The sequence below is a fragment of the Dendroctonus ponderosae genome, unplaced genomic scaffold, assembly GCF_020466585.1.
Source record: "Dendroctonus ponderosae isolate FM_Combo_2020 unplaced genomic scaffold, Dpon_F_20191213v2 Dpon_F_20191213_453, whole genome shotgun sequence".
NCBI classification, from domain to species: domain Eukaryota; kingdom Metazoa; phylum Arthropoda; class Insecta; order Coleoptera; family Curculionidae; genus Dendroctonus; species Dendroctonus ponderosae.
The window spans coordinates 2614-16882 of record NW_026018667.1 but is presented as its reverse complement, the minus strand read 5'-3'; the positions used below and the strand labels follow the sequence as shown (position 1 = coordinate 16882).

At 41.4% G+C, this 14269-nt stretch overlaps 2 protein-coding genes across 2 annotated transcripts; one reads left to right on the top strand and one right to left on the bottom strand.

The window, feature by feature from the left end:
- The first annotated feature begins 4976 nt into the window (after positions 1-4976).
- On the top strand, positions 4977-5829 carry LOC125504396 (nuclear migration protein nudC-like). The gene is made up of 3 exons (XM_048666277.1): positions 4977-5186; positions 5247-5324; positions 5389-5829. The coding sequence occupies exons 1-3, from the start codon at positions 5103-5105 to the stop codon at positions 5812-5814; spliced, it is 588 nt and encodes a 195-aa protein (XP_048522234.1). The 5' UTR covers positions 4977-5102; the 3' UTR covers positions 5815-5829.
- Positions 5830-6442: 613 nt separating this feature from the next.
- LOC125504397 lies at positions 6443-12034 on the bottom strand. The gene is made up of 4 exons (XM_048666278.1): positions 11817-12034; positions 7538-7639; positions 7142-7484; positions 6443-7087 (listed from the first exon to the last, which is right to left on the bottom strand). Exons 1-4 carry the CDS (start codon positions 11844-11846, stop codon positions 7059-7061), a joined length of 504 nt encoding a protein of 167 aa, XP_048522235.1. The 5' UTR covers positions 11847-12034; the 3' UTR covers positions 6443-7058.
- Positions 12035-14269: the final 2235 nt, after the last annotated feature.

Here is a 14269-nt window from a genome sequence, read left to right as displayed (position 1 = left end):
ACAACAAAATAGACACGAGACACTTTGTTGATATGACCTGCTACGTCACAATCGGGATAGGCAACCGACGATACGGATTTGGCGTTTTTGGCAAAAATATCTGATTTGAATTTAATTCCCTTTAAAATTATTATGGAGACTTTTTTTTGGAGACAATAGAGTGTAGAAATTTTGGAATTCAGGATTCAGATCGGTTTTATTGACATTTCCAGGGCTTTTAGTATGAAGTGTTTTCTTTAGACGGTCAAAGCTTCAAGTGTTTCCATACTCTACAGTGCTGTGAAACTGAAGATTTTTAGGGCAGATTTTATTGATAATCAGGGTTCGCTCTGGTTTAACGAAAACTTTCAGTGTTTCACATTCAATTATTTGCTCTAAACTGGAAAATTTCAAAGTCAGAATTTCCAACGTTTGTAAAAATGAAGATTTAGTGCGATTTGAATAGAACTCAAAGGGGCTCTTATATGCAGGTGGTTTTTGTAAACTGTGAAAGTTTTCAACTTTCTACTCGTTCTAAGTAGAATTTTGGAAAATTTTGAACGCAAGTATGCAGTTTTGCAAAATCGCTCATATATGGGACAGAGTTTATAAAGCGAATAAAAATCAGATTCCGGGCGATTTGAGTGAAAATTCCAGGGTTTGCAGGTTCAATTTTTTCCTTTAGACTGTGAAAAATTGCCATTTTTTACTTGCTCTGTGTTGGAAGTTACGAAGTTTTAAATGTGTGCCTATAGTTAGTTGAAGTCGTCCATTCTCTGGTCAAAATAATTGTAAAAATCACAATTTAAATGAGAATTAATTCGAATTTTCAGGGTATAAATCGCTTGCTCTAAAGTGTTACAAAGTCAATGTTTCTAATTGCTTTAGGTTGGGAGTTTTTAATGTTTAAAGGAGAGCGTGTAGTTGTGTAAATCGTTCATTGTCAGGCCAAAATTTCCAGAGCTTCTAAAGGTCAAGATTTGGTTCCATGTGCATGAAATTTTCCTACTTTTTATATTCGGATGTCTTTTATAAACTGTGGAAGTTTCAAGTTTCTACTCGCTCTAACTAGAAAGTGGGGAATTTTTGCAAGGAAATGAGAAAATATTTKAAATCGGTCATATATGGGTCAGAGTGTACAAAGTTTCTACAAATTATWATTTAGCGCGATTTGACAGGAATTTTCGGGCTTTGCAGCTTYRCWTACCTGCTGTAGACTGTGAAAGTTTCAAGTTTTTATTTTCTTTGAGTTGGAAATTTCGAATTTTTAAATAKGTGCCTGYGGTTGGGTGAAATTGGGTKGCCAGAATTTACAAGTTYGTAAAAATCAAGACTAAGTGATATTTGAACGAAATTTTYCGGGTTACCAGATTGAATTGTTTTGTTTCGACGGTGAAAGTTTCAAGTTTCTACTTGTTCGAGSTTGGTAGTTGCAAATACGAAAAATGGGTGGTGCAGTTTTGCAAAATCGATCACTTCTTTGCAAAGTTGCAAAAAKTTAGGATTCAGTGAGATTTAATTGATAGTTTCAGGTTTCTAWRATTTAACTGTTTGCTCCAGACCGTGAAAGTTTCWAGTTTCTACTTGCTGTAGGTTGCAAGTTGCGAATTTTTTAATGGGASCGTGCCGTTGTGRAAATCCTTCATTCTTAGACTAATCAGGATTTAATTTAATTGARTTCACATTTTCAGGGATTTTTTGTCGAAGTGTCTTTAGTGAACTGTGAAGTTTCCCAGTGGATAAGTTGTGATTTTTCAATAAGAACGTACGGTTGAGGGAATTCTAATAATCCATTCGCAGATCAGCGTTTACAGATTGGGTAAAAATCAGCATTTAATGCAATTTGGATGAAACTTTCATCGCAATTAGACCTAAGTATCTTCTACAGACTGTAAAAATTTCAAGTCGATGTATGTTCTGGGTTAGAAGTTATTAATTTGTCAAGCGCATGGCGTTGATTTGCGGAAGTGTTAATGTTGAGACCAAGATTTATCAAGTCGGGAAAAATTCGGGCTTGATGCGATTTGATTTGAATTTGGCGAAGGTTTAGATTTAGGTTTTGGCCATAAACTGTGCAAATTTGAACTTGCTTATTGCCCGAGGTTAAAAGTTATGAACATTCCAAAAATGCACATAGTGGCGTGTGATATATTGATCCAAAACGCCCCAGTGGGCAATTTTCCTCCCCCCTTTTCCTCGAGTGGAAATGTGCGCATATTAGATCGTTCTTTTGGGACACTCGGAAGGTAATTCACATATTAATTAGGCATTTCGGGCCCTGGGAGTCCTCGAGGTTTAAAAGGTCAGGCCGAATCAAGCCAATGAAAGTCCCATTGGGGAGACCAATTGAAGTCGTTGCAAGTCGGTTTTCGATGCGAATATTTGAATACAGGGTGCCAATATAACATCCTTTCTACAGAGATGTATCTATCCCCGAAGAATAGCCCCCAAGAAATAGTTTTTTCGTAATTTTTGTGTTTTTAATTGTTTCTTCTTATGGTACAAGCACAACGGGGCTTCATTTTAGTGTTGTGCGAGATCATCCAAGCAATGTTTTTCCAATTGAGAAAGACTTGTGGCTTAGCCGCCCCGTTCTCCCGGCTTAAATCCATTAAATTTCTGTCTCTGGAGCCACTTGGTTGTGACTTGGTTTGTACTTCTTGGACAGTAGAATTTCCAATAGAAAATCTTTGTTCTTTTGTCACCCTGCATATGTATATAATAATGTTGAATGTTGGTAGGATTCAGCAAAGTGTTTCTCACTTATCCAGTTCTGGCCGTCTTCGGAGTAAATTGGCCACAAGCCGGCTGGCGTACGAAAACAAGAGAAAATCAGACAGAAACGCGCTTCTCTCTACGAGAGTTCCACGCTTTCCTTTTGTATCGTCGAGGAAGCAGTTTGTCAAAGTGCCAAGACACTTAACTGTATTAACATCAAAGCTCGTGGGCGCGTTTATTCATGATGGTAATGGAAATATTCAAATTTCCTCGTTTTTCCTTGTGCATTGTAACACTCCAAACCCTCATGCAACAACTGATTGGCTTCAAGTCGCAAAAAGCGCGATAACCGAATTTACGAGCAGTGTCGGCCGGAGTCCTTTAAAATGGATCATCCGTTACGAGTTTAGCATAATCCGTGCCGACGAAGACATTAAAAACGATGTAAAGCCGCTGCGGAATTGAGCCGTTGCCCCGGAATTATGGCCAAAAGGCTCGAAAGTAACACTACTCGATGGCGGATTTCTGCCATAAATCTTAACCTTGGCCCGAAGTTTCTGTCACTTTTAAGTTCGGTTTCTCGTAAGGCGTCCCCATTCATCGCTAAGTTATTCCATCCGATTTTCCCAGCCAATTCTTACACCCTTAAATCACTTTGTTGTTCGACAATCGCTTATTGATTCCATACCTCAATTCATTGAAATAGGAATAACACATATGTTCCCCCATTGTTCCAAAAAGTCTAGATGGTTTAGATCAGGCGATCCAGCAGGCCCAGTTATTGTCTCCTTATTCATCTGATTTCAGTATTTCCTCACAAGTACTTCACGCCTCTTATGTGAGTTTGTAGTGTCTTTTCATACAAAAAGTCCAAATAAACTTCCCCATTTAATCGTTAATCGGTTTAAACTGACTCGTCCTGTTGATTTTCTATCAGGATTGCCCATGGTCCGCTGCTTAAAAAGTCTAGATGGTTTAGATCAGGCGATCGATCAGGCTGCCCTAAGACATTTTTTGGGGAAATGTGGGTTTTCATGCTTTTTCCATTCGCATGTTCTGGAAGATTTACCAGAATATGCCACATTAAGCAGAAGGCAGGTTGTGCCATTAGAGCCACTGCTAAGTCACGGTACATTGCACGAGCTGGACGAACGATCCCTAATGGCTGCACTTGGTTGAATATTCCCGCGATTCTATTCCATTCCATTCCGGCTAGAAAAATCAATTTAAACATAATATTCCGGCGTATTTCGCGTCGGGCTCAATTTTTCTATATATTTCCCCACATCGTAACGACCTGGATAATGCTAAACATGCAGACTCGACGAAGCGGCCCCGGATTCTGCCATCTGTGGAATAAGATGGAACGCATTCAAAAATGTTGTGCTTTTGTGTGTGTAAAAATAAAAATGGAAATTCCCCAGGTTTACACAATTCATGCTTGATTTCCGCGGCCATTCAGTCGTGGCGAAAGATTAGCCAACCCTGTGTTTAGTGGGGAACTTTTCCCCTTGCACGTAGCGTTCAAATAAGCCTCCATATCACATTGCGAGCCCCCCAGGTTATCTAGGAACATTATTTATTAATTTTCATTATGTTCTTGACTGCTTCGCTCCAGCCCTTTAGGCAAACAGCCGAATTTTTTGTCTTTGCTACAAAGGTTTCGTTTTTAGGATCACTTGAATTATACAGTCTGCCCAATTCATTTGGCACTGACGTCACCATTTCAGATTCTTCAGTTTCTCATTTTTTTTAGTTTCGTTAGTAATTTGCGTCAATTGTGCAGTTCTGGTCCTTAAGCGTATTAAACACACATACAACTAGAAAATGTATCGGTAAATTGAATGAAAACTTCACAGAAACTGCCAACAATCGCCAAGAAATCAAATCAATAATATGAAAATTATTTAATTCTTTCGCGAATTGTGACCATTTATTTAATAAAACACGTTGAAAGTATCAAAACTCCATCTGGCTCGGTGAATAAGTAATAGAAACATAACGATAGTTATTGCGTCACTACCAAAAAACTTGGGTCAGATCATTAGATGCAATTCCTTATAATAGTTTTCGTTTTAGCCTGGTGGGCTTCCAGGAAAAAACATTCGTATACATTTTCTTTAATAGAAAAAAATTGTCGCCCGGGTTTCTACTGGCGACGCCATCTTCAGCCAAGTCCAGCTAACCTCAGTATTGATTAAATATTCCACCGCATACAGACTTCTTCGCAACGTTGTCACCTCTTCACTCATCCACCGAACCTTACATCTCTACTCTGCCATTTGTCAATTCATGTCAGAAGCCAGAAGTGGATAGCCATAACAGTCTTTGCGGCGAAGTTTGTATCGAAGTTTTCGGGTTTTCTATGAACTTTAACTGAATTTTGCTAATTTTCGGCCACAAAAATGAGCGGGGATACCAACAAGACTGAACAATTCGACTCGTTGTTTCTTACCATCGCCCAACATCATCCTGAAGGTGCCCACCAGGTACTGGACCCCCAAACACTGTTACTCACCAAAAAAGCCCACTAATCTCGTCTGTTTCAGCTCCTGGACACCTTCGTGAGCTTCCTCGGTCGAAAGACTGACTTTTTCACCGGTGGAAGCAGAGGCGACTGGGAAAAGGTCAGTTAAAGAAATGCTAGGTTAGTTTTGCAACCAGAATTTTCACTGTTTGTATTGATTGCAGCTGGTGATGAACACCTTCAGGCGCCAGGAGGAGATTAGCTGCGCCCAACACGAAGCTGAATTGAAAGCTAAGCGTGAGAAAGAGCAAGCCAAGAAGGCGAAGCTGGTCGAACAGCAACAGAAAGAGGAGAGTGTAAAGCCTGCAGAGATTACCGAGCTCACGGATGTTGAGGCCGAAAGGCTCCAGAAGGAGATTGATGATAAGAAGAGCAGTGCTGCTGAGCCAGTTGAGGAGGAAGAGGACGAGTCGGAGAAGGGCAAGCTGAAGCCCAACAGTGGCAATGGGTGCGACTTGGATAAGTACAAATGGACGCAAACTCTGCAGGATATTGAGGTGAGTGTTAGTTTGCTTTGCTCGGGAATTGGCATCTTTGGGTTAAGTAAGGTTGCCAGGTTTTTCCTCGATGCTGGTCTTACTGGGTCCTAATCTGGCTGTTTAACAGCCACCAAATTATGGATCTACGTTTTTTCTTTACAAACGCTTCAGTTAATCTTTACCAATGTTTTTGGCTAAGTATAGGTGATATTTTATTCGGGGCAACACTGAGGATTTGTAAAAACTGTCCATTCTGGACGACTTTTATGTAAAAGCTTGGATTCTAGTCTGGGCAAAGACCCTTCTAGTCGCCTGTCCAAACAAGTCTGTGATAAAATGTCGATTTGCTTGAAAGGTTCACAACACACAAAAAAAGGAAAGATGCTAAACAGCTTGATCTATTGACTAGTAAAAAGAAAGTTATGTTTTTGATTCATAATTACACGTTTTAAGGCCAAACTTTCCTGAAAGAATTGCACGAAATTTAAGAAACTTGAGAGCTTTTCTAGTAATAAAGCCACCAAATCTCTAGCCAGTAGAAGACTTGTCGTTTTTTCAGTTTGTTTCAGTTTAAAAAGCCCAGAGCGTCAATGTTGAAATGAAACACTTTGTAAACACCTAGAAAAATTGCGAAGACTTGTAGTGAGTGTAGCTCCTAATGAGGAAAAGTTTACAAAGACGGTCAATTTTTTCTTTGCTTGTTAAGGAGGAATTTTGCAGGTTTCAAAAAAAGTCACTGTCGATTTCACTATCTAATTACTTTCCAGAATTCTGCTACATGGCAGCCCTGATACATAAATAATTATAAATACTGTACAATTAAGCTAAAAAGTCCCTACATCGATGTTTTACCTAAGTATCACAGGAACACTGTCTGTGTAGCCACCAACGCTCTGTATATAAACAAGAGGGTGGGTTTTTACATACATTTCACTGGGAGATTCCCCACTATTGGTCCAACAAGCGGACTCCTACTCCCTGTTTGTATTTCGGCTACTTGTAACGTAAACTGCTTAAAAACTAGTAACTAAGAAGTTTTTAAGTGTAGTTGCGCTTGTAGTTTAAATTTTAAAGAAAAAGGCAGTGATTAAAGGCCGGCAGGTGCGTGTTGAGAACAGTGTCTTTGTGAATGATTGAAAGCCGCAGTGGCAAGTTGGACGTTCTGGTTTCTAACAATGAGGGCTTGGCTTGCAGTCATTCACAAGAACAGTGTAAGATGGCACATACTATTTGGAACTATTTGGAATAACCTAGTTGATGACACTGGGGCGCACACTAATCAGTAGATCTTCATTTAAGTAATGCCACTGCTGGATTGCTTCTCCACTTAAACTACTGGGATTATTTGGCTGGGGTCAGTATCTTCTTTGGTCGCGAGCCCTCACTGTAACAAACATGTTCGGTTAGAAAGTTGAGGACTCAATAGCAACTTACTCACTTTCCATTACGTAAATGGCGGCCAGTATTCCAATGGTGAATAGGGCGGACATGCTGAGTACCAAGATGGTAAGCTGGTGCTTTCGACAGCAGCTCCTCTTCGGTACCCGGGGTGGTCGCGAATTCATGTTGACCACGGTGAAGTGCATGGAACTTGCTATCGAAACGTTGTCGGGTTCGGGCTGTTTGCACGCTTTGGGCAGAGCGGCGATCAGTTCGCTGGTTTTGTTCGCCTGATCCAGATAGTACTGGATGTTGATGTCGCGAGCACTAAGCTTCTCTTCATCCTGATGAATCTGGGCTAGATTGGTCGCTGTCAGCAATTGCGAGCCTGATTTGGCACTCTGAGAGGAATCATTCGTGAGTCTCCCTATTGGATTTCTGAGCAGTTACTTACCTGGCTGCTGTTATTGCTGGACGTGGAGCCCTGCGAACTGTGGGAGCTTCGAGCTAGTGTGGGTCTGGGAATGTGCCAACTCTTGTCGAGATCTGCGGGGATCTGGAATTCCAAGCAAATAACCGATAATCGTTGCGTAATTTTGTGGTTCAGGAAGTGTTTGGACTTGCTCATGGCTTGCAAGAACTTGTTTCGCAACTAGGAAGACTGATGTGGTTTTTTAATCCAGTTGGAATTTGTAATTATATTGATTGGCACGTGGGCAGCGATCTGTTTGAGTAAAACCAAAACACCTGATTTTTGCCCGCAAAGCGGTAATTTTCTGTGTGTGACACTCAAACGAACAATTTCAATACAAGTGGGAATTGTTGCTGGCTGGTTTAATGATATTCACTCCATTTGGAGACGTTCGTTCTTGTAAACGGATTAGCTCGACAATAGAATTCCCATAAACACTTCCTGATGGTTTGCGGTCTGTTTAAGGCGTTTTTGACGCCGAAATGGTCTTGAATCCAACGACATTGTTTTGTATGATTGTACAAGATGCGTCAATGGACAGGCAGGCCGGCAGGGTCAACAGCTATCTGGTTGTGACTGTATCAGATGCTCCTGTTAGGTCCGGCCTTGGTTGAGCGAATTTTCGCATTCAAAGTTCAAATTCACACGAATTATCATAAATTATGCCGGTGATATTGAAGTGGTTCTTGTGCAATCCGGAAGGTTAGTCTTATTGCAAAATGTGTCTGAATTCGACGATCGTGCAAACATGCAAGATTTCAGCCGAAAAAACGTGACCAACTTCCCTGCTGACTCGTTAGGACTGTTAAGGTCAAGTGTTGCCTACTGGGAAACGATCGGGCATTTCCTCCTAGTTAATCCGACATTGCCCAGAGAATTAGCACCTGTTTTTCGCCCAAATTTCTGAGTCCCCGAACGAACGACCTTGCCTGATGAATATTGATGCGGTCGATCATTGACGATGTTGTTTACGGTTCTCCGACATCGTTTCCCTTTATCATATGTGATTAATAAATGAGTATAGCGAATGTTTTGGCGTCTTCGAGATCAAACGGTAAAAATCCACGAATTATTTTGCCGGAATTCCGAGAATTGGGAAACCCAGCTATTCGGGCCTCACCACAGGACTGGTTTACATCCTGGTGACTTTTGTAGGAGATGTGGGTTTTACGTGCCAAACTCGATTCTGTTTGGTGGACATGTTCAAGAAAAACACACGGTTGCCTACGGCTTGAGCAATAGTGAGCGTCCTCGTCATTGGGTTTAAAGCCGATTTTCGGTGGTCAATGCGGAGAAAACGAAGATGGTTGCACACTTTGATTTCTGCAAGACTGCAGCCACACCATGGCCGTCTTCAGCATGTGAAAGCGCTCTTGAAATGTATCTGTGATTTCGCATTGTTAGATAATCACTCTCGAGCCGAGAAAGTTTAAGGGCATCGGTTACGTCGTGGTTTTAACCGAAAGAACATCAATGAAACACTCCCAGGTGCTGACTTTATGCGGTTTTCTGTTGAAGAGTAGGTAATCACTTGGGAAATTTGGCTTCTTCAACAAGAATTAATATCCTTTATAAGGTGTGTTGTATTGTATTCATTTGCTTTTCCTGTTGGTGTTTTTGCGGTTTGTAAGTGGTTCATAGTACTGTAGCCTGGTCTAAAATCCACTTATTGCCTGGGTTGATATGGATCCAATTTATTGGTTTATAGTTATCGAGCTTGTACTTAAACTCCTTAGTTTATAGTTCATTTCTTCGCATCCTACATTTGTGGCCCTATTTTTTCTTCTTTTGCTGGTGAAGGTGTTTTCTTAGCCTCGTAAAGTGATTTATAATATTTTTCCCCTGTTCTTGTTAGTTCTTCCCCCTGAGGAACCTCTTCTCCGTCGTCATTTAATAACTTTGTTATTTGTGGTTTTCTTTCGTTCATTTCTGCCTATAGTTTAGACTTCTTGTTCGTTCTTTAACTAGTTGATGAGTTTCCTGACTTGGTTGTAGTTCGGGGTTTTTTTATTCGGTATTATTGCCTCAGCTGCTTTTAGTAGGTTTCTTGTTTATGGTGTCTATGTCCGAATCTTGTTCCCCTGCATGTGTTCGTGAACGATCTCCGCGTGTTTCATCATCTTCACCCTATATTCTTTTATTTTCAAGTACTGATTATCAGTTTCCTTCTTGGTTTTTGTGTGTTAATTCTTATTTTCGCCCTCGACATCCTGTGGTCGCTGCCATGTTTATCGTGTTTAGCACTGACTGGTTAGATCCTTACATTTTCGTCTAGACTTTACCAGGTCCAGGGCCTTGTGGTTTTTTTATACGTGTTTATTAGACACAGGTTTCTTCGCTAGCATAATCTATCAGCATTTCGCCTCTGCTATTTCTTATTCCTCGTCCCAAGAGGCCTAAATATGCGTTTCTGGTTGGGGTTTTCTTTTATTCCTACTTTCGCGAATTATCCCATAATTAATGTTTATTTTGTCTTGTTTTTGTTCAACACTAATGTTTTGGTAGAATATTTTCTTTTTTTTTCCAATGCGTTTGTGAAATAGTTTGAAGATTGTTATGCAATTTTCGCCCTTTCTTCTCACTTCTGGTAGTCATTTTGTGGTCCATTTTCATTAATCGCAACCTGATTTGATCTACATTGCACTGTTACAATTTAAAATTGGCCTACACTGTCTGACGTCATCAGTTGCTTAGAGTTCAGCACTGAGCAAATCAACTCAAAAATGTCAATATTCTTCCACGACTTGCACCAATTTCTCTCGCTCGGAGAACAAGTAATAGAAAAAGAACGCTGATTATTGCGTCACTGCCAAAACACTTGGGGCAGATTATAGTGGCTGAGTTAATTAACTTCACTAGTGATTAACGAAAAGAATGTGCATTGCGCCAAAGGTCAACAGTAGTTGGCTATTTTAGTGCGGCCAAACCAATGAATGGGCAATAAGGTCTCGTGCCATAACCATGCATACATACATGCGCTGCGAAGCAAGAAAGGAATTCGAAATGGGTTTTTCTTAGCCTTCCGCAAGTTGACACAACCGGACAAAGTCTGATTCATTGACTAGAGCTGCTCGGTTAAGTAATTTATGCACTGAGTGTTTGCTTGCAAACGCCACCAGCTGGAGGAGAAGCTAATTGGACAAAGAAGCGACCTCAGGTGTTGCTTGCCGATCAGATGAAATTATTTATTGCGCTAGATTTCTTGTGGGTTTCGTAGGCGACAAGGTAGACCTCATGTCCGAGTTGGACTGGGATAAACAACGAAAATTTCATCAAGTTGTTGCAAGAACCACCTTTGACTGAAACTGAACCGACACGATGTTCGTTCCGACCGAAATAGGTCACAGCAACCATTTACAACAATTATTATTTTTGTTGTTGTTATTATTATTATTAGAACTACAATATAAAAGCGTTCACCTTGATGAGCCGGCGTGTGTCTTATCTAATTTTGCTCGAAACGCGCCGAAATTGTGTAATGCATAAACATCAACACAAACACAACACAATCTATTGTTTCGGGTCGAAGTAAACGTGAGGATGTTGATTGGATTCGCGTTTAGTTTCTATTTCTACTTCGTTCATTTCACTGTTTTACCTGTGAAAGACAAAGGGTTGCATTCTTAGGCGAGTTCTTGTGTATGTGGGATTTTTTGTTGAAAACTGCAACTTTTCCTTTGATTGACTAGTGCTATTGCTGGGCTCGGTTTCTCTTAATTGCGTTAAGCAATCGCGATTTAGCATCGATTTTAATCTAGATGGGGGCCCCAAGTTTACGGCCCAGTTATTAATTAATGGAATGCAAATCGGGCGAATATCGTGGGCTAATTGGCGCGCATTGTACAAACACAATGATATGCTTTGCCGACCTTTCTGGCTTTTTAGCAAATCGAGAATGGTGGTGGCTGAGGCAACATTACAGCTATTACGAAACCTATTGTTCCATTTTTTTGCTTTTTCTCCTGCCCGTCTAGCCTTCGAAAATGCGGAAAAATCGCCCCATTCTTCGGTGCCGATTCAGCATGAAAAATCCGTTTTGCAATGTCTGCAAGCAAATACGACTTTTTCGCCGGAAATTTCAAATGTTTGGCGATCCTTTTTTAACTTTCGGGTGTCTAGAGCTCTTCTTTTGAGGATCTTCAAATGGTGAACGCCCCGAAATGTAAGTCAGTGTTCCGTTATATTTCGAAGGAGGCAACAAACCATCGAGAAAATAATTTGAATTTTGTACAAGAACATGTTTACCACTGAAGACACTTACGCTATCCGGGACAAAACTCTGATTATCCATTCTGCTAGATTGAGTAGACTTGGAGGATCAACAAGAGGTACCTTCGTCTAGGAATACCATCCACTACACACCACTCTCTTCGACTCGTGTTCGGAACCGTTTGCGACGCTCTGGCGCTCGATAGGCGCGAAAGGTGCTGCCGTTACTGAACCAGCGCCGATTGCAACTCGTCTTAAGTAACCTCCGGGTACCGTCGTGGTACTGGAGAGCGTCGCGCCCGCGTTGCCGGTTCGAGTAGAACCTTGGCTGAAAAACTTCGGGTTCTTCAACAATCCCTTTGCTCTCCGATTGCTCAAAACTCCCATCGGGTGTGGACCAAGCAAAACGAAATAATTGGCATCCGTTTTTGTGCAAGCCGGCAACGTAAAAGTACCAGACGAAGCCTCACTTGCGGGTTTCCGGATCTGTGCTAATTTAATCTGGGAATTCGAGCTGTTTCGTTTTATGTCACCTTACGGTCCCGGACATTGGTCATAGTGGGTTTTTCTCAGCTCTGGACGCAATCGAACATGATCTAATTGGTGTGATGGTGGCTGATCAGTTTTCCGCACAGAGTCGCTACGTTTCGAGCCGCACGTCTGCTTGGTTGGTTGGTTCCTCATTGTCATGGCAAAAAAATTCCGGCGTTGCACAATAGCGGGTTCTGTCAGTATCGAAGCGGATTACGCCACATGGGTACCAATACAATGCCCGCATTTTGCACATTCATAAACAACACCTTTTTTTACACACTAGCCCACAGGGTCAACGATGTGCGGAACCCATTCGATGAAGACAATTTCGGTCATTTGCTGCATGCTTATGTAAACAGAGGTAATCACATTTGAGCATGAACAGGAGCCTTTAACTTTAAAAACTATAAGATAATCAAATGCTAGTCGAATTGATAAAACTACCATTTTGTTTGGTCTGGCCAGTATTTTCAGATTCAATTCGAAAAACATCCGGAATTTCCGGGTTTTCTGAGTAAAAAGTCATAGGTCTAGGCAACACTGCTGCTCTGTGCGTTAACGAGTTATAACCCATCGGTTAATGCGTTACAACACCCGCACTGCGCCAAAGCCTGAAAACTTACTGAGTAGCCCAGGCCTAAATCCAATCCGAGGGTTTTTGGCTCTAAGCCAGCGTCGTGCCCGAAGGGTTTTGCACAACTTCGACAGTCCGAACTGTCTAATGTATTTGTTGGGCCGAGCCCTGCGGGCACGACACTGGTTTTTCGAAAAAACCAATCTAGGGGCCAGGGGAGTTTTTCGGGTTTCCCATCCTGAGAAGAAAGTGCGCTCTTTCCAATGCACGATACGGCATCAAGCCTTCTCACTCGCGTTGGCAGAAATTGTTTTCTTTATTAGCGCAACTTTGGTTTAACTTCTTTTGAACCAATGTCGAGGCCAGAAACACTGTAAACTTGTCAATTGATTAGTGTTTGCCCAAAAATATTTCGGTCGCCCTCAAAGATCTCCGCCCCACTTTACCTCGCAACAAACTCCTTTCTGATCGCTCAAAAACGAGAAAATCTTGAACGTCACTGGAGCAAATTTGACTACTGGCGTAGGCCTGGGTTGCACTGTGTTGAGCTGTTGCCGCTCTCTGAGTTAATGAGTTATAATGCATCGGTTAATGAGTTATAACTTCAACACCTGAAAAAATAAGGTTACCACATTTTTTACGAGTAACGTTTTACTCCAAGTAGGTGCTGCGCCAGCGTTGGGTTGGCGCACCAAGCCATTCTAACAACACTGCGCCAACTCTTCAAAATTCACTGAGTTACCCATGCCTAGTGTGTCATAGTCTCTTCAGTAAATCAAAGACGAATAGATCATAAAGAGCGTTGACGCGTTGTATTGAAGCGACAAGCCGTTTTGGTATTAGTGCGCCAACACCTCAAAATGCACAGGGTTGCACAGGCCCAATATGAGGCAATAAATTGCATAAGAGCCAATAACTCAGCGATTTGCGGGTTACGGTCAGCATAAGCCAGTCGATTACGCGCATGCAGCGGCCTTTTCTCGTAAAAAATGAGTCCGGGAATTTAAAGGAAAAAAATCCCATACTCGATCACTTCCTTCTTAATCGATAACTGGCAATTACTAAGCGAAGGCTGGAGGACCGATTGATATTTTATTGGCCAATAAAGTGCCGACGACGTCACCATGGCTTTTCAAATAGAAAGCAAAAGAGGAAGAAATCATCAAAGAGTAGAAACAAAGCTCTAATTAATTAGTTAATTGATTGAATCAATTTCGGTGCCCATCCCAGAAACCTTGACTCTCGCGTACGTATGTTAATGTTCTAATTAGAGCGATCTATTGAACGAAGAAAAAACCCATTGCGAATTGTGATGGTCGGGCTGGGACATGGGCGGAACACTTCCGCAGTTGTTAATCATTTACCGATCAATTTGGTGTCGATTTTGGTGGCTTGGT

What these genes read in the sequence shown, in the direction of transcription:
- LOC125504397 (XM_048666278.1), bottom strand. Translation starts at nt 11,846, where the DNA reads ATGGATAATCAGAGTTTTGTCCCGGATAGC. An exon ending in AGAGTTTTGTCCCGGATAGC is followed by an intron (nt 7,640 to 11,816) that starts GTAAGTGTCTTC and finishes TTGGAATTCCAG; the next exon opens with ATCCCCGCAGATCTCGACAA. An exon ending in CGCCATTTACGTAATGGAAA is followed by an intron (nt 7,088 to 7,141) that starts GTGAGTAAGTTG and finishes TGTTTGTTACAG; the next exon opens with TGAGGGCTCGCGACCAAAGA.
- LOC125504396 (XM_048666277.1), top strand. Translation starts at nt 5,103, where the DNA reads ATGAGCGGGGATACCAACAAGACTGAACAATTCGACTCGTTGTTTCTT. An exon ending in ATCCTGAAGGTGCCCACCAG is followed by an intron (nt 5,187 to 5,246) that starts GTACTGGACCCC and finishes CGTCTGTTTCAG; the next exon opens with CTCCTGGACACCTTCGTGAG. An exon ending in GCAGAGGCGACTGGGAAAAG is followed by an intron (nt 5,325 to 5,388) that starts GTCAGTTAAAGA and finishes TATTGATTGCAG; the next exon opens with CTGGTGATGAACACCTTCAG.